The sequence below is a fragment of the Lichtheimia ornata genome (genome assembly GCF_029851405.1).
Source record: "Lichtheimia ornata isolate CBS 291.66 chromosome Unknown scaffold00062, whole genome shotgun sequence".
In the NCBI taxonomy this organism is placed as follows: domain Eukaryota; kingdom Fungi; phylum Mucoromycota; class Mucoromycetes; order Mucorales; family Lichtheimiaceae; genus Lichtheimia; species Lichtheimia ornata.
Window position 1 is genome coordinate 128,982 of NW_026695382.1, and position 23,418 is coordinate 152,399.

The 23,418-nt window shown below is 42.8% G+C and overlaps 10 protein-coding genes and 1 non-coding gene across 11 annotated transcripts; 5 read left to right on the forward strand and 6 right to left on the reverse strand.

Moving 5' to 3' along the window:
* Window positions 1–352: 352 nt before the first annotated feature.
* O0I10_009966 (uncharacterized protein) lies at window positions 353–3,271 on the forward strand (the record flags this gene model as incomplete). The annotated part of the gene is made up of 16 exons (XM_058489951.1): window positions 353–782; window positions 851–914; window positions 964–986; window positions 1,039–1,092; window positions 1,288–1,352; window positions 1,412–1,525; window positions 1,584–1,665; window positions 1,718–1,785; window positions 1,834–1,932; window positions 1,998–2,077; window positions 2,136–2,186; window positions 2,239–2,428; window positions 2,480–2,617; window positions 2,672–2,724; window positions 2,778–2,886; window positions 2,945–3,271. 16 exons carry the CDS (start codon window positions 353–355, stop codon window positions 3,269–3,271), a joined length of 1,947 nt encoding a protein of 648 aa, XP_058339311.1.
* A 133-nt stretch (window positions 3,272–3,404) lies between these two features.
* O0I10_009967 (uncharacterized protein) lies at window positions 3,405–4,484 on the forward strand (the record flags this gene model as incomplete). Its single annotated transcript, XM_058489952.1, has 6 exons — window positions 3,405–3,485; window positions 3,559–3,684; window positions 3,743–3,834; window positions 3,903–4,089; window positions 4,148–4,181; window positions 4,246–4,484. 6 exons carry the CDS (start codon window positions 3,405–3,407, stop codon window positions 4,482–4,484), a joined length of 759 nt encoding a protein of 252 aa, XP_058339312.1.
* An 812-nt stretch (window positions 4,485–5,296) lies between these two features.
* Window positions 5,297–6,166, reverse strand: O0I10_009968 (uncharacterized protein; the record flags this gene model as incomplete). The annotated part of the gene is made up of 2 exons (XM_058489953.1): window positions 5,297–5,589; window positions 5,650–6,166. The coding sequence occupies 2 exons, from the start codon at window positions 6,164–6,166 to the stop codon at window positions 5,297–5,299; spliced, it is 810 nt and encodes a 269-aa protein (XP_058339313.1).
* Window positions 6,167–7,211: 1,045 nt separating this feature from the next.
* O0I10_009969 lies at window positions 7,212–7,285 on the forward strand. Its single transcript has one exon. It is a non-coding gene; the product is annotated as a tRNA-Val (tRNA).
* A 1,387-nt stretch (window positions 7,286–8,672) lies between these two features.
* On the forward strand, window positions 8,673–10,043 carry O0I10_009970 (uncharacterized protein; the record flags this gene model as incomplete). Its single annotated transcript, XM_058489954.1, has 8 exons — window positions 8,673–8,782; window positions 8,839–8,953; window positions 9,009–9,244; window positions 9,317–9,347; window positions 9,419–9,472; window positions 9,537–9,835; window positions 9,889–9,902; window positions 9,961–10,043. 8 exons carry the CDS (start codon window positions 8,673–8,675, stop codon window positions 10,041–10,043), a joined length of 942 nt encoding a protein of 313 aa, XP_058339314.1.
* A 199-nt stretch (window positions 10,044–10,242) lies between these two features.
* Window positions 10,243–11,588, reverse strand: O0I10_009971 (uncharacterized protein; the record flags this gene model as incomplete). The annotated part of the gene is made up of 7 exons (XM_058489955.1): window positions 10,243–10,361; window positions 10,425–10,557; window positions 10,623–10,831; window positions 10,891–10,971; window positions 11,037–11,238; window positions 11,304–11,380; window positions 11,438–11,588. 7 exons carry the CDS (start codon window positions 11,586–11,588, stop codon window positions 10,243–10,245), a joined length of 972 nt encoding a protein of 323 aa, XP_058339315.1.
* A 426-nt stretch (window positions 11,589–12,014) lies between these two features.
* Window positions 12,015–12,410, reverse strand: O0I10_009972 (glutaredoxin; the record flags this gene model as incomplete). The annotated part of the gene is made up of 2 exons (XM_058489956.1): window positions 12,015–12,287; window positions 12,345–12,410. 2 exons carry the CDS (start codon window positions 12,408–12,410, stop codon window positions 12,015–12,017), a joined length of 339 nt encoding a protein of 112 aa, XP_058339316.1.
* A 729-nt stretch (window positions 12,411–13,139) lies between these two features.
* O0I10_009973 (uncharacterized protein) lies at window positions 13,140–14,177 on the forward strand (the record flags this gene model as incomplete). Its single annotated transcript, XM_058489957.1, has 7 exons — window positions 13,140–13,306; window positions 13,369–13,411; window positions 13,463–13,552; window positions 13,607–13,699; window positions 13,761–13,829; window positions 13,892–13,982; window positions 14,041–14,177. 7 exons carry the CDS (start codon window positions 13,140–13,142, stop codon window positions 14,175–14,177), a joined length of 690 nt encoding a protein of 229 aa, XP_058339317.1.
* A 51-nt stretch (window positions 14,178–14,228) lies between these two features.
* Window positions 14,229–16,930, reverse strand: O0I10_009974 (uncharacterized protein; the record flags this gene model as incomplete). The annotated part of the gene is made up of 13 exons (XM_058489958.1): window positions 14,229–14,418; window positions 14,477–14,659; window positions 14,724–14,773; window positions 14,837–15,046; window positions 15,106–15,252; window positions 15,311–15,476; window positions 15,539–15,556; window positions 15,623–15,637; window positions 15,700–15,965; window positions 16,029–16,299; window positions 16,362–16,516; window positions 16,575–16,798; window positions 16,864–16,930. The coding sequence occupies 13 exons, from the start codon at window positions 16,928–16,930 to the stop codon at window positions 14,229–14,231; spliced, it is 1,962 nt and encodes a 653-aa protein (XP_058339318.1).
* Window positions 16,931–17,687: 757 nt separating this feature from the next.
* Window positions 17,688–19,458, reverse strand: O0I10_009975 (uncharacterized protein; the record flags this gene model as incomplete). Its single annotated transcript, XM_058489959.1, has 8 exons — window positions 17,688–17,756; window positions 17,818–18,013; window positions 18,069–18,102; window positions 18,163–18,285; window positions 18,355–18,420; window positions 18,499–18,868; window positions 18,944–18,996; window positions 19,068–19,458. 8 exons carry the CDS (start codon window positions 19,456–19,458, stop codon window positions 17,688–17,690), a joined length of 1,302 nt encoding a protein of 433 aa, XP_058339319.1.
* Window positions 19,459–20,304: 846 nt separating this feature from the next.
* On the reverse strand, window positions 20,305–22,880 carry O0I10_009976 (uncharacterized protein; the record flags this gene model as incomplete). Its single annotated transcript, XM_058489960.1, has 2 exons — window positions 20,305–22,787; window positions 22,853–22,880. The coding sequence occupies 2 exons, from the start codon at window positions 22,878–22,880 to the stop codon at window positions 20,305–20,307; spliced, it is 2,511 nt and encodes an 836-aa protein (XP_058339320.1).
* Window positions 22,881–23,418: the final 538 nt, after the last annotated feature.

Genomic DNA, 23,418 nt, shown 5'->3' on the forward strand with positions numbered 1-23,418 from the left:
GCTATTTGAGACCTGTAGGGAGTATCATTGTTAAGCCAACATTGTGTGGTATTTCATTGTTCATTGTCCTATCTCTTAATACTACACAAACAATATACTTTCTTTGTTTCGGGATTCGGTTATTCATGCTAGGCTACACGATGTTGTCTTTATTCATTGAACGGGTTGTTGGATAGTGGATGTACATATACTCTATTCCAGGTACGAAGGTAAGTGGCACGTGGCGGATTGAACCTTTTATGCAAGTGATACATCTTTTTATTTCCGGCGTTTCCTTTCTTAAATTCAGGTCAACTTTAAACGATTGAAACTATTACTACTCTTTCTTCTTCTACTCCTCCTCCTCCTCTCCATGACTATCAGCAATGCATTCCTTGCTCCTCATGACACTTCAAAATTGCGAGCACGATCACCGTCCATATCTTCAGTGTCCAGTGTATCAACAAGTACCAGTAGTCGACTTTATCCTCGTCCGAGCATATCGACATCTCGCACCATTACTTCATTGACACCTTCACGTTCGACCGTGCCAAGGCGTAAAAGTAGCACCAGTAGTACGACAAGCACTGCCAGCACGGCAACCACGGCAACCAGCATGTCATTGAGTCAAAAGGGTGAAAATGTTCAGGTCTGCGTACGATGTCGACCCATGACCCAGCACGAGTTTTTGAACAAGACCGACCACTGTTGGGAGGTCGACCCGGCTGCTTCGAGGATTCGACTATCAGAAAATGGTTTAGCAAGTCGTCGACAACAAGGCAGACAACGAGAACATTATTATGGTAAGTCATGTCATGGTATGATCCCGTGTTTGTTTCATCGTTTGCTTACCATTGTCCTTTTTTCCTAGATCACGTTTTCAGTGGAAGCGACAATGAAGAGTTATATCAAACAAGTATACGGCATCTAGTAGAGTAAGTCGTGTTTGATTATGTGGATCCAGCTTCTAATATCCCCCCATAGACAAGCCATGGATGGATACAATGGTGCGTTGTGTGGATGGATTTACATTGTGTTGAGCTAACTCTGGTGCTATAGCTACCGTTTTTGCTTATGGACAAACTGCAAGTGGAAAGACATATGTAAGTGCTGGTTAGGGATGCATGCGATACGTGATTTCTCACTATGCAAGTACTTTAGACAATGGTAGGATCAATAACAGCACGTACCAAAGCTTACAACTCACAAAACATGTTCCACTTTGGCAATGACGATATTCAAAGATGGGTAAGGTAAAAGGGATCTGGTTGCTCTTTGTGGTCCGTTACTAAATCCATGATACTACAGGTACCGAATCGGAACCAGGCATCATCCCTCGCAGCGTAGACAACGTGTTCCAGTACATTCAGCAGGTATTTACCTTGTTATTCATCGCTGTGGCATTATCATTCATCCTATGAATGGGTATTAGGCGTCAACAAAGGAGTTTGTTTTGCGCGTATCCTATCTTGAAATATACAATGAAACGATCCGTGATCTCCTTGCACCGAGGAATGACAATCTCAAGATTCACGAGGATAAAAGGGTAAATACTACGATAGGAGAAGGACGAGATCAGCAGTTGGATTGATCATCTTCTATAGCGAGGGATCTATGTTAGTCCATTGACGGAGGAAGTGGTAACGACACCAACGGATGTTATGAGTATCATTCAAAAAGGAGAAGGTAAAACGGACAATCATTTTCAAGGGTGCATTGACTGATATTGAAAGGTTAGCTAATCGACATATCAGCACCACCGATTACAATCTACACAGCAGTCGAAGTCATACCATCTTTCAAATGGTTTGTATCTTTTTCTTTTAATATAGGGTTGTACTAATAGTCATGTAGGTGATTGAAAGCCGAGAACGAACAAGCACAAGCACCACCCTAGGTCCGGTTAGTCCACGTGTGTCGTTACGTCGAGATGCCATGAAGATATCCCAATTGGTAAGATTTCAAATAGGCAGCAGCAGCGTCTCTTTATTAACATGTAAAATGCATCTTCTTGGTAGAACCTTATCGATCTTGCCGGATCGGAAAAGGCGGCATCGAATTCCGAGAGAAGAAAAGAAGGAGCTTACATCAACAAAAGGTTCGAAAGGGAATGGATGGCAGATGGCTTTTTACTTAAAAGAAATCTCTTCCTTTAGCTTACTGACACTTGGCACCGTCATCTCGAAACTCACCGAGAACAAGCGAAGGTAGGTCATCATCACCAGAAGGGAGCACCTTGAAACTAACAACTCTATGCAGTGTACCGATTCATGTGCCTTTTCGTGATTCCAAGCTTACGCGGATATTGCAACCTGCACTTTCAGGCCAAGCCAAAGTCGTTGTCATTTGTACGATCAGCCCTACATCAAATTCAATTGAGGAATCTGGCAATACACTTAAATTCGCATCACGTGTCAAGAGGATTGTAGTTACGGCAACAAATGACGAGGTAAGTTTTACGTTTATGCAAATGGATCATGTAATAAGATGTATTTTCTAGGTGCTGAATGAACGGGCATTACTACAAAAATATCGAGGCGAGATTTCAGAGCTCAAGACCAAGTTACAGGCAGCTAATGCCGTGCTCGTACAAGAAAAGGAAAATACGCAATCGGTGCTGACAGCTGAGCGGCAACAAGTAAGAAAACCGCCTTCACGATCAAAGATGGGTTGATAACACGTTTCTCAATAGCATGAACAACAAATGAGGCAAATGCGACTCGTTAGGACGGCTTTGAAAGAAAGGCAAGTGCAATTGGCATTTTAATGTACCACTGACAACTTTTTGTTGTATATAGGATTGACCAGTTGACACGCTTAATTCTCACGTCATCTTCTGTGGGAGCAAAGCCAGTGGAGGAGAACATGGCGGCCATGACAATTGAGGACAGGACATCGGGTGCTGAGGTATGAATGAAGGGGTCGTGTTGTTGTTGGTGGACAATGAATGATTGATTCGATATAGGTGGATATCCAAAATGGAAATCCTTGGCAAACGATTCGTGATCTGAGGAGAGAATTGGCTCAAGTACGGTCAAGTAAAGCAAGCACGGATAGGATGCTGGCGGATAGTTTACAACGTATCAATGAATTGGAGCATACAGTGGAGGAACAAAAGGGCCTAGTGGAACGCGTCGCTCATTTGGAGGCCGAATTAAGCATTACACGAGCTGAACTACAAATGACAACAGCCTTGGCGCATGAAACCCATCCAAGTAGTAGCAGTAGTAGTGTAGCTAGGACACCCATTGAAGAGCACCAGAAGACGCTATTGCATGTGACTGGACGATAATACATATACACATTTGTTTATACCAAACCTTGTTTCAGAATGACATATTTGACGCGTAATTCATGCTATTCCCACAAAGTCAACCCTGTTTCTTTCTTTTTCTTTTCCCTTTACACACGCTTTTCTGTACCCAATGTTTCCCAAAAAGCTCCCTTTTGAAGTACTCTCTTTCCAACCAAAGACAACTTCCAAACTTCGAGGTGGCGCTATCATTGTATGTATCCTTGGCAACGACAAGTATCGCATAGCAACAATAAATATCGTTCTCACGCGTAACACAATGGCAGGTGCTGCAAGAATGGTGGGGGGTCAACGAAATGGTGAAGGTTCATGCACAACATGTGGCCAATGCGACGGGTGCATTGGCTGTTGTTCCAGATCTTTACAAGGGCAAGCTTGGGCTGACTGCCGAAGTATGTGTGTGTGTGTGCTTACAAGCTGCGATATGAAGTTGACATGGATAAATGATAGGAAGCCAACCACTTGATGAACAACTTGGATTGGAAGACTGCCGTAGGTGAACTGCAAGAGCTGACTGAACAATTATATGAAACAAAGCATCCGTAAGTATATTAAAAGCTGGATATGGATGGGTTGCTAGGTGATACTGATAACGGTATTATGCATGTAGCAACGTGGGGTCCATAGGATTTTGTATGGGTGGCGGACTATCGCTTGCCTTAGCGTCTCGTATGGCTGGCACTCCACACGCCTTGAGAGCAGCCGTAACATGTTATGGTACACCACCAAGTGAACTCTTTGAACCACGTCTGTTTGGTAGTCAACGCACAGCCATCCAAGGTCATTTCGGTGGCAAGGTAAGTAAACCACACCGTCCCCATTGTATCTTAAGACACTAACATGTGGAGCTACTAGGACACGATGAAAGGATTCAGCGACCCTGACGCAGGTAGGTGTCCATGGAGCAAAGGTTAGGGCGTGGAGAAGATCTCAATTCCTTTTCTTTTATGCAGCCGATGCTTTGGAATTCAATCTCAAATCAAACAACGCTGGTGATGTCCAAATTTATCGATATCCTGATCAAGGTCATGCATTCTTGAATGACGATGATTGGAGCATTGAAAAACGCAAAGAGCTTGGTTTTGTCGACAAGAACATCGATCCAAAAAGTGCAGAGGTCAAAGTTCGAGATCTTGCTTGGTCACGTATCAGCCAATTCTTTATTCAAAAGCTTGGAGGAGACAATCTTTAAAGCAGCTCAAAACTACATCACACAGCTTTGAAAACGGATGATTGAAATCGCTGTAACAATAAAGCTACCTTTTTTTTAACAAATGGGATCAGTGCCTTCAGTAAGATGGTTTTATTTTGCCTGCAATAAACCATTATTGGTCTTTGGTAAAGAAACGGTGTATCTCGTATCTATTAATTGATCGCTTGATCGTAATCATGGAATGGTTTTCGTCATTGAAATTTGGCGTGTAAAAGGTGTGCAAAAAGTGTGTAAAAGGTGTGCGATAGGTGAGATGGAAAAATAGTGGGCACAGAGTGTGCAAAGGTGTGCAAAAAGTGGGCGATTGGCGAAGCGAGGTAGGTGAAAAGTGAGCAGAAAGTGAGCAGAAAGTGGGCTAAAAGTGGGCGATAGGTGAAGTGAGGTGGATGAAAAGTGGGCAGAAAGTGGGCTAAAAGTGGGCGATAGGTGAGCGAGGTGGATGAAAAGTGGGCAGAAAGTGGGCAAAAAGTGGGCAATCGCCTGCACACTTTTTACACACCCATTCTCAACGTGATTAGTACAAAAGAAGGTTTTGAGTGATTGAATCGAGAAATTGGTCAAGCGTCTTCGGCTAGCAAGATCAAAAGAGCTATAGCCTTTTGTAGATGACATTGATCCAAGCTGCTGTGATGATGTTGACACCTGATGAATGTTGGGTGATAGCTTATTGAGTATCATATTGAAGGCAGGGAGTGAAAACAAACGTCATTGATATGAAAAGGGATGATGATGCGTGTTTATTATAGTCTATATGTATACATGTCAAATGAAGAGTGTGCGAGGGGAAATGACTACCGCTGTGGTTGGATAACGATTGAAAAGTTATTCTTTCCTCCACCATCCGAGAGGACTTTTCTTTTGAATGCAGGATAGGTCTTTGTGTTATTGTCGAGTTGGAACAAGTAATATGCGAGCTTATTTGAGAAATGATGCTGGATGCAAGTTGTATAGCCAATGTCGTTCATCATCTGCAGGAGGTGATCGTGAGACATGTAGCGAGAGTTGGTAATGCATGGAAGAGGAAGTACAAGAAACAAGAGACCGTTGTCAAGTAAAAAGTCGCGGCTATGGATCAACATTTGTCCTATCATGTGCATTAATACATACGTGATGATGATGCTTTGGATCTTTTTTGCTGTCTTACCTCGATCTTTTGGGTCTCCAACGAAATTAACAACCAAACTCAAGGACACAATATCAAACTCGCGCCGAGGCGCCATCTTTAAAAAGTCTTGCTTCGTGATACGAGGATCTTGTGGGTTGAGATCAATGGGTGTTGCTTCTATCCATGACTGATAAGGTCGGTAATTGTCTGGTGATAACGCTCCCACATCCAATACTCGCATCGAAGGCCGTTGAAGATGATGCCGTTTCAATACTTGAACGAGCCACTTTGAAGAGTCACCTCCTCGCTGCTTGCTTTGCCCCAATTGTGATGCTCGCTGATACCAATCGAGACCTCCCATGGATTCCATTTCAGCTACGATTTCCTTTTCTCGGACGACATTGCCAGTAGCTCGACATTTGGCTAGCTCCTTGTTGAGAGTATGGTATTGCCGAATCAGCTTAGCTGTTTCACTAGACGACTGTTTGAATCGGTGTGTAATGGAGGCGTCGTGTCGTTGAGTGATTGGTTTGGTTTTCTTCTTGGTCTTTGGCATACTGGAAAGGAGAAAAGCAAGAAATTGAATTTGACAGGCGACCAGCCCAGCCGTATCCATGTGCCTCTTTATGCTAATTTCCTAGTCGTCTTGGAAACAACCTATCATCCACAAGCTGTTCTTGATCTCGCCACCAGTATCTCATTTCTCGGTCTTGATCAGCAAATAAAGACAATCATATACTGGCCACTGGTCTAAAGCAACCTAAACATTAAGAATAAAGATGCAGAATTAGAGTGGCATAGTCGCTGTAAGAACAACAACGCATGCTCGTATCGCGTATTTACCATCATCCAAACACTAGTAAAAGGATACCGATCATATACAAGTACCTCGTTAACAAACCAAACTATTATTACCCCTTTGGATATAGTAGTACGATATAAAAGCCCCATCACCCAGTAATTGTTATGGATGCTATCATGTATCTTTGTATATAGTAAAATGTATTTTACTATTGCATGTTGCTATTTGCTGTGATGAATAAATGAGTCTCTTTGAGACGATGTCAATTCTGAAGACGATGCTCCGATGCTTTTATATCTTAATTCTGGTATCGGGTGTATAGTATCTTAGTATGCAAATAGAAGGCTGCCAGAGATGTGTGTGATGATGCATGTAAATGTGATCAGCTCACATTACATCATGCGTGCGTATGAATAAGTAGAGATGATATGTAAAGACCAGCGTGTGTCGCTTTGTTATGTTGAATAATGCTTATCCTCTATTTTCAGTGTCATCTGCTATACGTGTGCGCCCCATTCGCCTTCAAAGCGCGAGTTGCTCTTACATACAAGCTGGACGAGGCACCGCACAATGCAGCTGATCCTGGCGAACATCTCCTAAACTCCGACCAATGAAAAATGTTAACTTCTTTAATTTGAAATTGCCCAACATCTACCTTCCCAAATACCATTGCGCCTTTTTCATCGAATTTGTCATTTACGTAGCTTTGTTTTCGTGGTACTTTTGTCGATTTTCCCTATTAGGAAGTTGAGTTGTATATATAGGAACTCGCTTTTCAGAAAAAACAAGGAAGAAACATGATTCCATGGTGTAGTTGGTTATCACACCTGTCTAACACACAGGAGGTCTCCGGATCGAGCCCGGATGGAATCAATGTTAAACCATCATTCAGATGGTAGAATTCACTTTTACCTTCCTTCAGAAGATATTCACGTGATTTTGGGCCACTTTTATATGATGCATAGCGCAAAATCTTGCTTTTTGGCTGTGTGAACGTTCAAAAGATAGCATAATTTTAAGTACGATGTATTCAGCGATACGAAGCACCGATTTCAGATATAAAAGCATTGTGCCTTACATATATGAATAGGGAAGAAATAATGATTCAATGTCCAGGACTAGTAGTAAGGTAATACGACATCGCATCTTTGTACTTGTAAATGTACCCTAATTCAACTCAGCCGATCACTGGAATGAATCCTACGCATAAATATAATCCAGCATTGCCAAAAATCTCTATTGTATAGCATAGATCCCTCGTTCTAGTATATGACAAGCACACACTCCTATAATCAAAGTTGAAGAACACGATAGCGTATGTGGATCTCATGTCAATACTAGGTCAGCCTGACAAAGAAGAGCCCATAAAGACGATCCATAGATCTACCTTTGGGCTAAACTTATCCCTTGCAAGGGTGTGCATGATGCATTGTTATTTAGGTTAATATACCTCCAGGTAGGCAAAGCCCAAAAATCATATCCCGAACAATTTCACGTTGCGTTCGGCACGTTGCTCATCCATACGAAGCACCATGGTGAATAAAAGAGATGGATCATACAATGACTTGGCACGAGATAACATTCAACGATTGTTGTGATGGATTACAGGCACCACAACGAGCGTTTTGTGAGTGGGGCGTTGACTTGTTTGACCGCTTGTTGGTTTGGGACCCCCCTGCAGGGAGTGTTACGTTAACGACGAAATACATCACAATGACAAAGATGGATGATTCAGCTGAATTTTTGGATGGATATGATAACCGAGCGAATCGCAAAGACCAAAGAAAGTGATATTCATACATCCATTCTTTATAGCAAAGCATGCAAAACACATTGGTGAGGAGGAAGAGGGGGGAATGTATTGGGCAAACATACATACCGCCGCTGTTGTTAGAGATGAATCTAAGCTCCCCATCCATGAGTACTCTATATTCTCCTTTTCAAGTAGTCGTAGTTGGACCTTGTCTTGGTTTAGCTAATGATTTCATTTTCATGCATGTATTGACTATGCTTGATAAAAATGTGCTTTTGGAAATGGTGCTATATAAATTATCCATACATGGAAATACGTTGTTTTAGTGCGATGGGTAAACATGGAAGCCTTGGCGTCAAGTAGGTGTAACTTACGACACCAGGGCGGCCACATCGCGCCCCCCAGCCCCCTGCTGCAGTGCGTGCAGAACAAAATGCATCGTGTATATAAAAAAGAGGCAATTGATTTCCTTTGTACCCGTTTTCTTCACCTGTGTAAATACCCATCATGTTGCCTATACTACTCTTTTGTCATATTGCTGTTGTCATGACAACGGCTGCCGCTGTTCCCATACGACGCGATCCTAATACCTTTTGCTGGCAGAAAACAGATACGGTGTATGTATCTTCAACCGAAAGGCTCAATGTAATTCTTAACGCAATGTATCATTTAGCTTTGTGTTTGGCGATTCCTATTCTGCTGTTGGTGGAGAAAAAGGGTCATCATCAACATGGAGCCTTTTTGAGTCAGATGATGCTGTCAGCAACAATCCAATTATATTAAACGAGGCAAGTGGATTTGTAAAGGGCACACATATCAATGCCATCTAACACATTACAACAGACCACAGCATCAGGCCCCAATTGGAGCGAGTATATCACTGGTTGCTACGAGGGGCGACCACAGGATTGCTCAATCCATCTTTTTAATATGGCGTACAATGGTGCCACTGTCAACAGCCAACTTGTGAAACCATGGCGCCCGATCATTGCGGATTTCATCCAGCAGGTCAAGCTTTGGAAAGACCATGTTGTATCTTCCATCCAATCGTCGAATGCCGTATCATTCATTTGGTTTGGGTAAGTTTAGTAATTGGTGTCCTTTTCTTTATGCAAATCATACTTATCATAGCAACGTCGTTGGAACATTAGCATCAATGACATTAGCAAAAGCATCGACAATGTAAGTGCCCCTAAGACACGGGTAATAGGAATTGGGAAATGATGCTAACATACAATGATGGTTGAAAACAGGACGACATTGAGGATCTTTTCGCAAAGGATATTGGCGATTACTTTGCTCAAATGGTAAGTAGTATGATAAAGCTGAGAATGATATTTGCTCATAGTTCATTGCTTCTTGGCTTGTTAGGAAGCTTTGTATCAAAGCAACATCAGGCGCTTCGTCATGATTAACGTGCCGCCGGTGGATCGCACGCCGAAATTTGCACCCGATAAGGATGTACTAATTGACCGAATCAGCAAGTACAACACAATGCTGCACGATAATGCCGAGGAGTTTCGAAAGCGGCACACAGATGTAGTAATTGTCGAAATTGATGCTCATCAACTCTTTTCCAATTACTTGAACAATCCTCAGCAAATCCGCATCCAAGATACAACCAGCTATTACGAAAAGGAAGACACCGACAGCAAACTACCAATTCAGCAGTAAGTAAATTTGCCATTAAGCAATGATGAAATCGTACTCATAATGCTTCTAGGTACTTTTGGAATGGTGAGACATCAATTTATTATAGAGAAAAGGGAATCAGCTAACATGTCGATCCATGTAGATAATCTCCACCCAACGTACACAGTCCATCAGGCCCTAGCACAACATATCAAAAGTGAGCTGGAGCGCTCCAGTGCATGTTAGCAAAAAAAAAAAAACCACACCAACAGTACCATCGTATACCCATTCCTAGTGATAAATTTGAACATGTACTATTTAAACGAACAAATCAAATGCTTAATTATGAGGAAAGAGGATTATTTTTCAACAGCATCTACAATCATCATCATTTCTAGTATGAAAATCTATTTTTTGAATCTATCGTGTGTGTATATATACAGGTTCAGCTAGCCGAAGAAAATGCAATGTGTCGTCGATCTGCGAAAAAGCGCTTGCCGACTTCATAGCTGGAGATCATGATGGCACAAGATGGAGCCACTTTGAAGACCCGTGGGACGACACCTACCATCATCACGACACATGAGGCCTCATGATTCTCTCCTTTTCCCTTTCATTTCAACCTACCTCTGAAGAAACCACGGTATCCTTGTGTTGTTGCGATCATTTGGATCAATCGTCCAATACGGGCATCATGGCCACAGCTTACTTGTCTTTGTGTTTTGATAACGTCAAAGGGATGTGTCAAGACGGCGGCTGTCTATTGTAGCAGATCCACACGATATCAGACTTTGATCCCGTACACCATACGATCAAAAAACTTACCATGCCTGAAGAAGCACCAGCGAGGAAGGCAGTCTGGAAATTTGATAGGGTATCATGATGCTTGGTGTTCAAATGGTGTTTGACTTTTTCATACCCCATCCAATACACAGCTGAAAATGGAACATCTCGTAGCATTGTGGGCAACAATCCACGCCACAAGGTAGCAGGTCCTTCTTGCTGAACCATTTGTGTGATACCCTTCCAAACAGCTATGGAAATAAAGATCGTTAAGAAGAGTTAGATAATAGCATGGATGATGCTTGCTTACCAGAAAATCCTTCAGAGCCTTCTGCTGCTTGTATTCTTGTTCTGAAAAGTTCTAGAGGCGAGACAAATGCTGCTGCCACGGCTATCCAATAGATCCCCCCCCAATGTCAATGGATTGAATTCCTATACTTTTCAAAGTTTACCTACTTCTTGCAACACCACCTGCCCAAAGGGGTGAATAATGATGGAACATGGTGTCGTTGAACCGGGATTGTTGAATGTGATCACGAATGTAGTCATATCCCACAAAGTAGGTCACTGTAGCAGGCACCGACATGACCAACCCTGCTGATAATCCTCGAAAAAGTGCTGCTGGGCCTTCATAACGAACAATCTTGGCAAGACCATCCTATAAAGCAGCCATTCTCTCTAAGTACACTCTGCCTCCACTGAACCATGTAAAGCCTTCCTTACCAAGGTGCCATCCAAATGTCGTATACCCGATATCTCTTGGCTTTGAAGTCGAGTCTTGACTACGTCCAGAGGCGTCACTAAACAAAAGAAGTTGTTAGTTCGTTGCGATCTCAAAGCCCGTTGAGCGATCGTACTTAATAACGAAGTGACAAGAGCACCGCCACATGCAGCAATCATGCGTTCCGTTGAAGACGCTTGCATTACTCTTCCATGGACGATCCGTGGCTTCTCGTTCGGCAATGGAGGCGCATTTTCAATGATCTCGAGTTCTGAAGCATCGGTCATGGGTTGCTTCGTATATAAAAGAGTGGAAGAAACGCTGTATATTTCTGTGTGTAAAATGAAATAGATTGATTGATGGGGTTGTGCTCAATCTTTACCATAAACGGCCGCCTTGTCTGCATTGTTTCAAGCCAGTAATGTTTGACATCTTTATCACGTCATCCTATCCATGTCCATGATCGTCTCTTTATTCCCACTGATTCCACTAATAGAACCCTTCCGTATTCATCTTACGTATCATTGTATACAACAAAGACATCTTTTTTCATTGTTAAGGAAACGTGTGGTTGATTGATCCCTCCTCATAATAATGCCCCACCCCCAATGTTGTGTCACTATAAGCAGCTCCATGCGGTATTGAAATGAATGAAATATAGCGTCCGTTATTGAAAAATGGGGTAATGATACAAGATGGAATCTATCAACGTCTTAGAGCTTGGAGAACTTGATGCCAGCATCCTTGAACAAGCTTTCAAGCTTTCCTGATCGATATACTGAATCCAAATCACTGTATCCACCAATGTGCTTGCTGTTAATAAATACGTTGGGCACCGTCTTTTGTCCTGTCATTTCAGCGAGTGCTTTTTGTATCTCGGATCCATTTTCATGTGTATCGAGTTCGAGAGCCTTGTAGGTGACATCGAGATCCTCAAATAAGTCTTTAGCACCAGTGCAATAGGGACAGTAGCTCTTGCTAAACAACTAGTAAAAGGTCATTGGCCCCTGAACCCGCTAGCATCGCAATGTTCGCAAACGTACCATGACACTGTTGTCCGCAATGGACTTTTTGACCAACTCCTTAATGCCTTGGGCAATGGCTGACATTATGTAGGTATAGTGGGGGTAGTAGTGGAGTAAAAAAAAGGGACGCAGAAAGATACCAAAGAAGAAAAGAGAAATTTAGATTGGTTGCCATGGCAATGATGCCACAGAGCGTCAATTCAATTCGTTGTGGTCTAATGTCGGCAGTAACGCTCCTCCGAGCATTTACATCTAATGTCATAGAGCACGACCATAGGCTTAAGGCGACTTTTTGGATCATCTCTTCTCCTTCTTCTTGTCAACAGCAAAAAGGTGGGCGTACTACTCAATGGGCAAGAACCTGATTATCTATCGTCTTCCTCAGGGATGGCAAAAGAAAAGGAAAAAGAAAAATAAACAACAACAATGATGCCATATCCATGGCGAATGGGGTGATTCCAAATGACTAGTCGTTTACATCATTATCAATTGAGATAGATAGATTGGGCAATAAACAACCCACTTGCTACTCTGTATATGCAGCATCATCTCACTGTCAAAGTAATGTCCTTTTTGCTACCCATTGTTATCATTTACTATGAATGCACATCTCCATTATTTATTGTGAATCTACCGAGGAAAGTCAAGAGTGATATATAAACCCGGCATTTTATCACATCGGTGTAATGGCAGGTAGGTAGCTGATGCATAAAAGCTACCCCTTGGCCTTGTGTTACTGAAATGACATAAAGACAGCTGAAGCGGCTGAATCCGGATTGTTCCTTATTCTACTTTATACACATATCCTACACTATGGTGGTTCCTGAACATCAAGACAACGATCCTCACAACGTTCTTATTGAAAAAGAAGCTCATTCCGATCAGGTCGATGCTGTAATCAAGGAGACAGCCGATCAAAGCATCTGGGTCTTTGGCTATGGTTCTCTCATTTGGAAGCCGCCCATTCATTACGAATCAAAGTAACTCTCTCTCTCTTTCTCTTTGCTTGGACAGCCCCATGGTTACTTATAACATGCAACAGGGTTATTGGCTACATCAAGAATTACGTTCGTCGATTTTGGCAGGTATGACAAGCAAGGCATGATAAAGTGTATATAGGACTCATTTGCTTGCAGCATAGCGAAGATCATCGAGGCACTCCCGAAAAGCCAGGACGAGTCGTAACCCTTATTCCCGTTGATGAATGGAAAACAATTGAGGATGTGGTAATGTTATTTGAAAAAGAGACATAAGCATTGTTGTCTAACATCCAAGTATAGCATGGCCATGATGATGTGACATGGGGTGTCGCTTTCAAGATTCCATCCAGTGATGCGGAAGCAACTCGTGCATACCTTGATCATCGTGAAAAGGTAATGAAAAGAGGGAAGGGTGATAAAAAGCAGAGAATTGACGCCGCATTGTGATACGTAGAATGGATACACGGTGCATACGGTGGATATTTACAGCGCCGAGGATGATCAAAAGCCCGCTGTGAAAGATGTAATGCTAATATGGATGATACTCCGGGGGACGAGATTCAACTCACATCGGCTCTTATTTAGGCACTTGTTTATATTGCAACCACTGACAATGAAGCATACGTTGGCCCTGCACCTTTGGAACAGATTGCAAAACAAGTTTACGAGACTTATGGTAAATCGATCCTCTACCACCCTTTTCTCTTTTGATACTCATCCTTTCATTTTAAAAGGTCCTTCTGGATGGAATGCAGAATACTTGTTGAATTTGGCCGAAGCATTACGAGAAATATCCCCTGAAGCACGTGACGACCACTTGTTTGATTTAGAACGTTTGGTGAAAGATTTAATCAATAACAAGTCCACATAAACAACGCTACATAGAAAAATTGGGATGTCTATTGGTTCAATATTATTGTATTTAGAGTGTATGAATTCGGGAGTCATGTTGAATTGAGTAATCTATCCAGCCTAAATTTCTTGTGGATGAGGTTGTGACGAGTGTGTTTTGGTTGGGAATAAAGAGAGATGCCAAGATCCTTGATTGAGAAGTGTTAGGAATATTGAAACTAAAGCATGGTCCACGATCCACTCCACTATAACGAATATCCCTGAGAAAAGTGTGTGAGAGAGAAAGCTATATAGAAAGATCGATCATAAAAGACATACCAGAAATGCACTTTGGATTCTGTTTGGCTTCCACATGCGACCATGTATCCATTTTGGTGCCAATCGGGGCGAATGTATCGTGATAAGTTCTCTGGAACCTTGTATCCGAAATCCAAGACGATCCCTCTCATGCCCGGCATGCGTTGATCGTACATGTTAAATTGGTTGCTTGTGTTGGCCGTCCTATTTCCAAGTTGAATGTCATTCATCTTTTGCATACAAACGTATCCTAGACGCACACACTTACAGCAACATGTATAGATTGGGATCCGCCGCATTACCCAAGATGTGATTGATCTACCAAGGATCTTTGCATCAGTATCCAATAAGCCCACGTGGAAGATTTGCCATGCTTCTTACCCGACATGAAATTTTCATTTCAGTGGACACCCTTTGCGAGATCATGTCATAGGTAAACATCTTACAATCGGCACCACCCGTGAATAACTTTCGATGCGTTTGATCATAGCAAAAGGTCTGAATATAATTGGTATGGTTGATGTTCAACTTCGAGACATCCGAAAGTGCAAAGTCTTCATCCGGTGAATCGCGTATGATATCCCAAAAATACTAGCATAGTTGCATGTCAGCATACCGCTCTCTTCTTTTGGTTCCATAGATCCACTTACAACAGCCTTATCGCTACCTCCCGTGACAAAGGTGGCTCGTTCTACTCCAGCTGAACCAGTTGCTCCAAGATCCACAGGTGCAATCGTCACAATAGGTTTTGTATGAGGTGACTCTTCCAAATGTTGTAATCGATATTTGACATCAGTCTATCAAAGACAGCATGAGTGATGAAAGCCAAAGCATGAAAATAAGGAGCTTAATTACATTTGAAACGGAATCCACGTGAAGTAAGGATACAGTGGCGTTTTCCTTTTCTGAAGGCGTGCTTGCTCGAACATTGCAGAGTGCGAGCGTGTTCTTGGTTGCCCAGCATATTTCTTCGATCCAACTATCAGGATAAATAGACTCTTGACCAATGGTTTTGATCAACCTAAAGCGGCAAACCGCATCAGCATAAAGATAAATGGATACAATGAGCTCACGTATACTTACTTTCGTGTGGATGCGTTCCTATCAACACAAGAGCAAAGAATTAGTTTTGCTTTCTACGAGCACACATATACCTATCCCAATTACCATAATTGCATGTCTCTATCATTGTAGATGTGTGTTAATACGAGCCCATCCGAAAAGTTTCAAAAATTATTACTTACCCTTTCAAGGTCGTAGTAACCATCAAATCTTTCAATTCTCCTTGTCCATCAGCAATGTTGTATATAAGGCTGCGAGGTTTTTTGCCGAATACGCCCGAATTCACATCCTGGTTCCTGTGTAAGTAGAGATCGCAAGTGTCACGAGAACGAAGCTTGATGCCACTTTGTTCTTCGGCAGCAGATGGGGATGTGGACTCTGGAGAAGGTGACAGTGATTCACTTTTGATGATACGTCCATGACGGGCTGAAGGAACGGTACTCGTTTTCTATATCAATGGCTTGTTAGATACCCTTATTTTGGAGAAGATGGTTGTTGCATGTATGCGTACCGGTTGAATCATATCCCTTGATGATCGACGATGTTGTACTTGTCGTTCCTGCTGATAATAATCATTGCGAGGTGCTTTTGGAGCGGGTAATGGTTGTGATCCACCAGTGCGTTTGGCTAATTGCGGCCGTTTCCAGGGTGATGATTGATTCATTGTGGCTGTTGTTGATGATGATGATGATGATGATGGTGCTGCGGAGGGTGTTGGTAACGCTCGAGGTTGTTGTTGTTGTTGCTGTGAGACCGCCTTTTTATGCTTCAAAGGTCGTGCGCTATCACCATCAAATGATCAATCCCAATCCTTTTGACATGGATCCCAAATTGCTCAACTTACTCAGTCCTTCTACTACTGCTGCTACTGCTACTTGGTCGTTGGTGTAGTGACATGCCAGTTAATTCAGCAATTTTGGCACTGGTATCTTGCATTTGTCGACTGATTTCTTGCGTCTTCTCAATGTACAATGTTTGCTTGGCTTGTAAACGAGATAGCTGATAGAAAACCACGAGTCAATACTCCATCCATAGTAAAACCAATATATATTATTACATGATGCATCAGCCCTTGTAAGTTGCTCGGTATGGAGTTGCCGTCGTCGTCGTCGTCACTGCTACCAACAAGGCTCACCGAATCGCCGCTGATATATTGTTCATTCTCGGAATCGATGGTCATTGGTGACTTTGCTGAAGCACCTGGACGCCGTATTTGGGGTGGATCGTCATGGGTGGTGGGTCTCCTTGCATATGGCATGTTGCTGCTATGTGATTCTGTATCTATAAACCAGTGCAATGTCAGTAGCTGACGTCGTCATTAAATAAAGGACAACTACGTTAACGACCTGAGTGGCCCTCTGAGGATTGACCATACTTCAATGAAGAAGCAGAAAAGAGGGATCGAGGAAGCATGGTGTTCCCAAAATGGTAGAAAGAGGGTGGTGGTATTAATACAAGGACGGGGCCTCCGCGTGAAATTTGGTTTATGTCAAAAACGCGTGCGGGCTTTTGTTGTCAGTGCAAACGATCCAAAAGATTTACGATCGTGGAAACAGACGTGAGAGGTATGACGGGTAGCGACAACCACTCTTTTTATTACATGGGCATCATGAATACATGCTCACAAAGAGAAAAGAGTGATTAGGTATCTGTTAGTGATGATGCAGAAATGAATGAATGATAGATAAAGAAATGCACGAATGAATGATAGATAAAAGAAGTGTGCGAGTAAAGTGAACATAACAACGTCTTTCCTTTTATGTATATTGTGGTCATTTAAATATCAGTGTTAACAAAGAGAGTGATAAACATCTGTTGGGGGTTAGCCATGTGGGTGGTTTCCTAGGTGGTGTGATCCAAAGGCGTTAGGTTGCATGATGATGGCTGTTGCGTGTGCTCCAATAAACACTTGATGATGGATCTGGTAAGGATGGCTCTTTGAAAGCAGCAAAGGATGCTCGTTTCCTGGTGTACAGGTTATCTTTTCCTTATTGGGATGGTTGCCATGACGACAATGAATGCGTGTAATAAAATCAAAGAAACGAGATCCTTATGTCACCTACAAAGAAGTTGCCTTTCGCTTCATCCCCAGGCGGGAGTTGAAATGAAATTGTAGGTGACATAAGGATTTCGACTACTCCACGATCATGCTGGTAAATAATACAGTTTTTTATTTCTTTTGTTGGGAGCAAAAGCCATTGATGGGTAAGCATGATATATATTGACAATAGGTGCAAAACTAAGATGGCATCCATTAGTACGTTGTCGAAAGGATGTCATGTTTTTTTAGTAGTAAATACCTCATCCGGACCATTCTCGCCGTAAAAGTTATTGAGAAGAACTCCCAACAAGATGAACATGATTATTAAAGTGATACCACGAGCAGCCCAAAGCATCAAAAAGGACCGTTTGCTGTTCATTGGTTCTGCAGGCACAGTGGATAACCCCATTGCAAGACCAGCCAAAAAGCCTCCCATGTTTGAGAAGCTATCCACTCTACATAGTATTCGACGTGAGTCACATAGAGTTGTCGGTCATGGTCATTACTTACCCTGGAAGCAAATCAAGGACTACAAATCCGAGAGCTGCATGATGGGATGAGTACTGAGTTTTACCTTCATGTCAATATCCACACCACCACCTACTTGTGTATCCTATTAATTTGATGAAATGTCGAAGCGGTTGCTGCACAAGCTTCCATCGAAAAGCGAGGTCGATATACAAGCTACCCAAAAGACCAAATAATGCTGGACTACATCCAGAGGAAGCTATGTATGGGGTTGTTCATTAATGGCTTTGTACGTTAATATCATATGCACACACACACACACACATACGTGTAGTAGGAGGAGCAAAGTTGGCCCCAAAGACATTGCCAAAGATGCCTGTGGAAAAGTATAAGGCTGTAGTTGTTGTTGTTGTTGTTGTAGTACCATGTATTAGAATGGGGTTTTAAGATGGATGATCCCCTCTTTCCTTACCTATAAACCTCCAAGAGCCCATTAATCGTTCAAGCTTTATCCCCATCCACATGAGCACTGCCAAATTGACAGCACAATGGAGGAGACCGCTATGCACAAACAAGGGCGTAAGGAACCGAAAAGCTTGATCAGGAGTCCTTGGATTGGAAAATCCTCCAAATCCACATATATCTTGAAGGCTGCATGTGGAGGGTGTTGTAACAAGGGATGTTGTTTCATTGGGTGGCAAAGCAGGATCAAACAATGAAACCGGCATCGTCTCCATCGCTGCTGCTGTGGTGGCATTGATGCAAATATAACGACGTGTGGGTGGCATATGGGTTGAATTCAACATGCATGGTGGATATCGTGCCCCCGATTGTACAAGCACCTAAACATCTCTCTCTCTCAAATCAGCTCTACTATCATTATCATCCAAAAAGCTGGCGCCTCCTCCTCTGGTTACCTGTATGGAAGGCCCAAACATGACATTGAAAGGATCCAATTCCAAAAATTCACCTACAACAAGGATGATTAGCTCACATTTCATTGTTGATGATGATGATGGTTGTTCTTGGTGGGGGACTCACCTGCAGTTTCTTTGCTCCAAAGCAATTCTCCAGAAATGGCAACCAGTACCATAATTAGAAGGATCCAAATGCATACGGCTGGTGATTTTTGTTGTCCCAGGGGTGCTAAACCAGACAAGAGGACATTGGACCAAGTCCCATTATTATCATCATGGCTGCCGTTGCCATCGGTAGGGTGGTCATTGTAGCGATGAGCCATTAGAAAATGGACATGACGTGAAGGCATGTCTTCTTTGGTAATGTCTTTGTTTCCTCCAGCTGTAGTATCAATGATGACCGAGATATCATCATTGTCGTTTAGATCGTGTTTTGATGGTGGATGGTGCTCGTATTTTGTTTGTTGTTGATGGTAGTGTTTTTGTTCAATTGCTTCTTCTTCAGCTCGATCCATGGAGGAAGTGGTGATGGTGGTGGTGGTGGTGTAGAAGAACCTAGTAGTAGTAGTGGTAACGAAAATGGGAATAAGAAATGAAGCGACGTACGTTGGATTACCAGGGAACTCCAAAAAATCATTTTTGTAATGCATAATAAGCCTCATTACCATGCACGCAGATTGCTTACCAACCGTATCAATTCCGGGGAAAGGTTGTTGTATGCCAAGATGATGGATGTCAAAATGGGAATCCAATAACGCATAAACCCAATCAACACCTTACATTATGCCACGAGCAAGCACGTTACGTACATGTGTTTAATCGCCCATCCTCCTCAACAAAGTACTTTTAAAAAGCGTCTTTACGCAATGCGACATCTTTGATAACTCATCCGCTCGCATGATACCAAAGCAGCTATGGATCATTGCCATAAAACGTGCAAGCGATAGCGTATCTTTGTTCATGACACACACACAAATGTCAAAATGGATTTGACAAGGATGCATGATTAGAGTTACACATTATGCATCGGCGGGAAAGTATCGGCATATCCCGTTTGAAAAGCAACTGGTACCCTGCATTGCAAAATCAGAGTCGCTTTTAGGTTATCATCATCACCCCATTCTCAACAAAGAGAGCATCTCGGATACATTATTACAGCATGTACGAAATGGATTTAGGCTATGATCCCTTGCAACAAGTATCAGGACATGGTTTTACATATACAGCAAAGAAGAAAAAAGCAGATGTAATCAAAATTCTGGACACAAGACGATGGGGGATGGGTGGAAGCGAAGCCAAATGAAGCAATTAAAATGAATAATATATAGTACATGGAGTGTATGTGTATTTCATTGTGTTTCCTATTGCTCGAAATCCCATACAGATGGCTCTTGTTCTTGTTGTTGTGATAGTACTTGAGAATGATATAGATCGTGGTGTTGCGATGTGAGAGGTTGAGACGTACTTGGTGACGTATATAAATGATGTTGATGTTGATGTTGATGATGATGCTGGTGGTGTCGAGAATGAGTGGATGGAGGAGGATTGTCGTTGGGTTGTCGTAAATGGATCATCCCTGTTGCTGTGGAATCATGGCTGCTCATGTTGGTAGCAGATATGATATCAGAAGACGTCGTCGTGGTTGCAAGGTGTTGTTGTTGATGTTGATGATGCTGATGCTGATGATGTGGTTGATGTTGATGATCTAGCATGAATGGTTGATGATGATGGATTGTACTAGTCGTACGTGGTGCTGGTGAAGGAGAAGGTGGTGATCTAGAAATGATGGTTGGTGCTGCTGGGTTCCAGTCCTGCTGGTTCATGGAAAGTACAACGTATCCACTATCATCTCCACCACTATAAGGTTCCATCAAATTGGTGCTGCTGGAGGCTGCTGTAGTTGTTGTAGACGTAGGTGGTGGTTGGCTGATTGCTTTCGTTGGTATGCTGGATGGTGGTTTATGCATGTACATACTCCCAAGTGTATGAAGATCATCCGATGATGACATTAACCCTGACATTGTCAATGGTGGTGGTGGAGGTGGTGGATGAGACATTGCCACTGCTGCCACTGCTGCTGCTGCTGCTGCTGCTGTACATGAGCCATCATCGGGTGCTGCAAGAACAGGTGGTAATGGAGGAGGAGGGTGTTCTGAAGACATGGCGGATGATAGGATCTCATGTGGGACTTCATAACCTTCTACACTGCTTCCAAGATGTTGTAAGAACTTTGCACTGTTGGGAATGGTTGCATACTTTCGCAGGCGATGAATAGCAAGAATAGAGCGATCAAACATAGCCCACGCATGACGTGCAATATCCATATCGCTGTTGTATAAATGTCTCACATGGACCTTGGTGGCTGAAAGGAGCATATGAATCAAAACGTCAAACTTGATGACTGAAGCTGGACGATCACACATGCAATGCACAAGCTGAGTGATACACGTTGCCAGGATACGCCGTTGTAATTGATTGTATGAATTATCGGGAGATCGAAAATAGGAATCAAGGAGACCATGGAGCACCTGCAAGTGTAGATGAGCAACAAGCGGTCTTGGTGCTGGTAGCTGCAGCACTTGTTCAGGCGATGTTGCTGATATGGGTGTCCATTGTAACCCAGGAGGTAACCCACGAAGAATATCCCAATAATGATTCTGAAAATATTCCACCTTCTCCTTTTCTGGATGCTTGTTGCTGTTGCTCGCTTCTGAAGACGCGCCGCCACGATGGAATGTTGCTGCTGCTGCTGCTGCTGCTGCCATGGGCCGATGCGTTGCTACAATGGTCATGGCTTCCTCTCCTTTACGTGCGTACTTGATCTTTTCCACAAGTCCTTGAACAATGAGCTGCTCCTCTTCATCGTCTTCTGGTAATGGACCTGGTAGATCAGTTTGTGTCATTGTTGTTGATAGCATCCACGGTCGTTCCCATCCTGTGCTGTGCAACTTGTCGAGGCAATAGCAAGACCAATACACCCTTTTACGCAACTCGATTTCAATGGGTGACAAGTCTCTGGCAACATTGTTTTGATTATGCAGACCCAATTCGAGGCACATCCGATAGGCCATTCCGCTGTACATCCATGATCGACAATACGGGCTGCCACTACGTTGTGTTGACGATGGCCGTGATTCGTACAAGCTCATGTAGCATAATGCAACCACTGTACTGACACGAGGAACATCCATGAAATCATCCAACAATCGTTTCGCTCGATGGAAAAAGACTTCTGACTTTGGCAATTCGTCGTCGCTGGTGATGTATCGACTTGTTTGGGCATAGATAGCATTGAGTAAGAGTGGCGTAATAAATGGACCTTTGCACTTGAGTTGATCAAAAAAGTATCGCTTGGGAATAATTGGCATCGTCTCGTAATTCTCACTAAAATGGTATTCGAGCATTTCCATTTGTACTTTGCGGGAAGGCATCTCGATCGATCCTGCGTATCGTCCAGGCAACGGTGGCTCTGCAATCCATTTGATAAAGCTACCAAAAGGTTCAGCATCAGCAAATGCCTTGCCTGTGTGCGTCTCGTACAAGCTGACTTTACGCAACCCCTCGCCAAGTGATGCAAGCGTATTGCTAGTACGTGATTCAAGTGGTGGGCCACGTCGTTTGTTGCGAATGTAATTGCTATCTTTGGTATCAGCAAACAAAAAACATGATTCTTGTGGATCTTCATTGTTGCCATGTTGTTGATCAGTGGCACCAGCAGCACCAGCACCAGCAGTAGCAGATGAATTGCCTTCTTGTGACAGTTGTGTTGCTCCTACATCTTCACCCGCTTCCTGATCTGGATCAAACGATCCATCTTTGTAAAACGTGCATGGTCGACCCCGTGCTAGATAAAAAAGGATTGCATTTATCAGATCCAAAAAACACGTGTCAATGATGACAAAGTGTTACCTTTACACTGTTGTAGAGATATTCCCATAGGTACAAAGAAAGAACAAGTATATACGCATGGAAAAGCATGGTTGATCAGACAACACAAATGCAAACGGTGTCGGTATCTAGATCTACCTGCATACAAGGCCGTAATCCGTCACACTAAAAAACCACAAGCTTATTTTAGCAACCCATCTCATATCCCATCAACGTCAACGTCTCTCTCTCTCTCTCTCTTTCTCTTTCGCTCGCTTCTTGTCGCATTTAGGTACCAGCTCTTTTTTATATGATGCATGTTGAAATGAAATCAATCGAGTGGAGGGGATAAGCGACAAGAAGAAAGGATGATGATGACGTTTTTAAGGCTTTACCTTGATCTTCTTGGCACGACAAGTATAGCACGCTCTTCCCACTTTGAGACGCTTACTATGTCTTGTATCTTGGGATCCCATTTCAGTTGATCGTTTCTCGTTGGTAGAGTTATTAAATGATGACGAGTTGTTGGTTGTTGTTGGTAAAAGCATCAACACGAAAAATAGGTTGTGCAAGCAACAGGGCTATAGGTATATGCGAGAAGAGAGCAG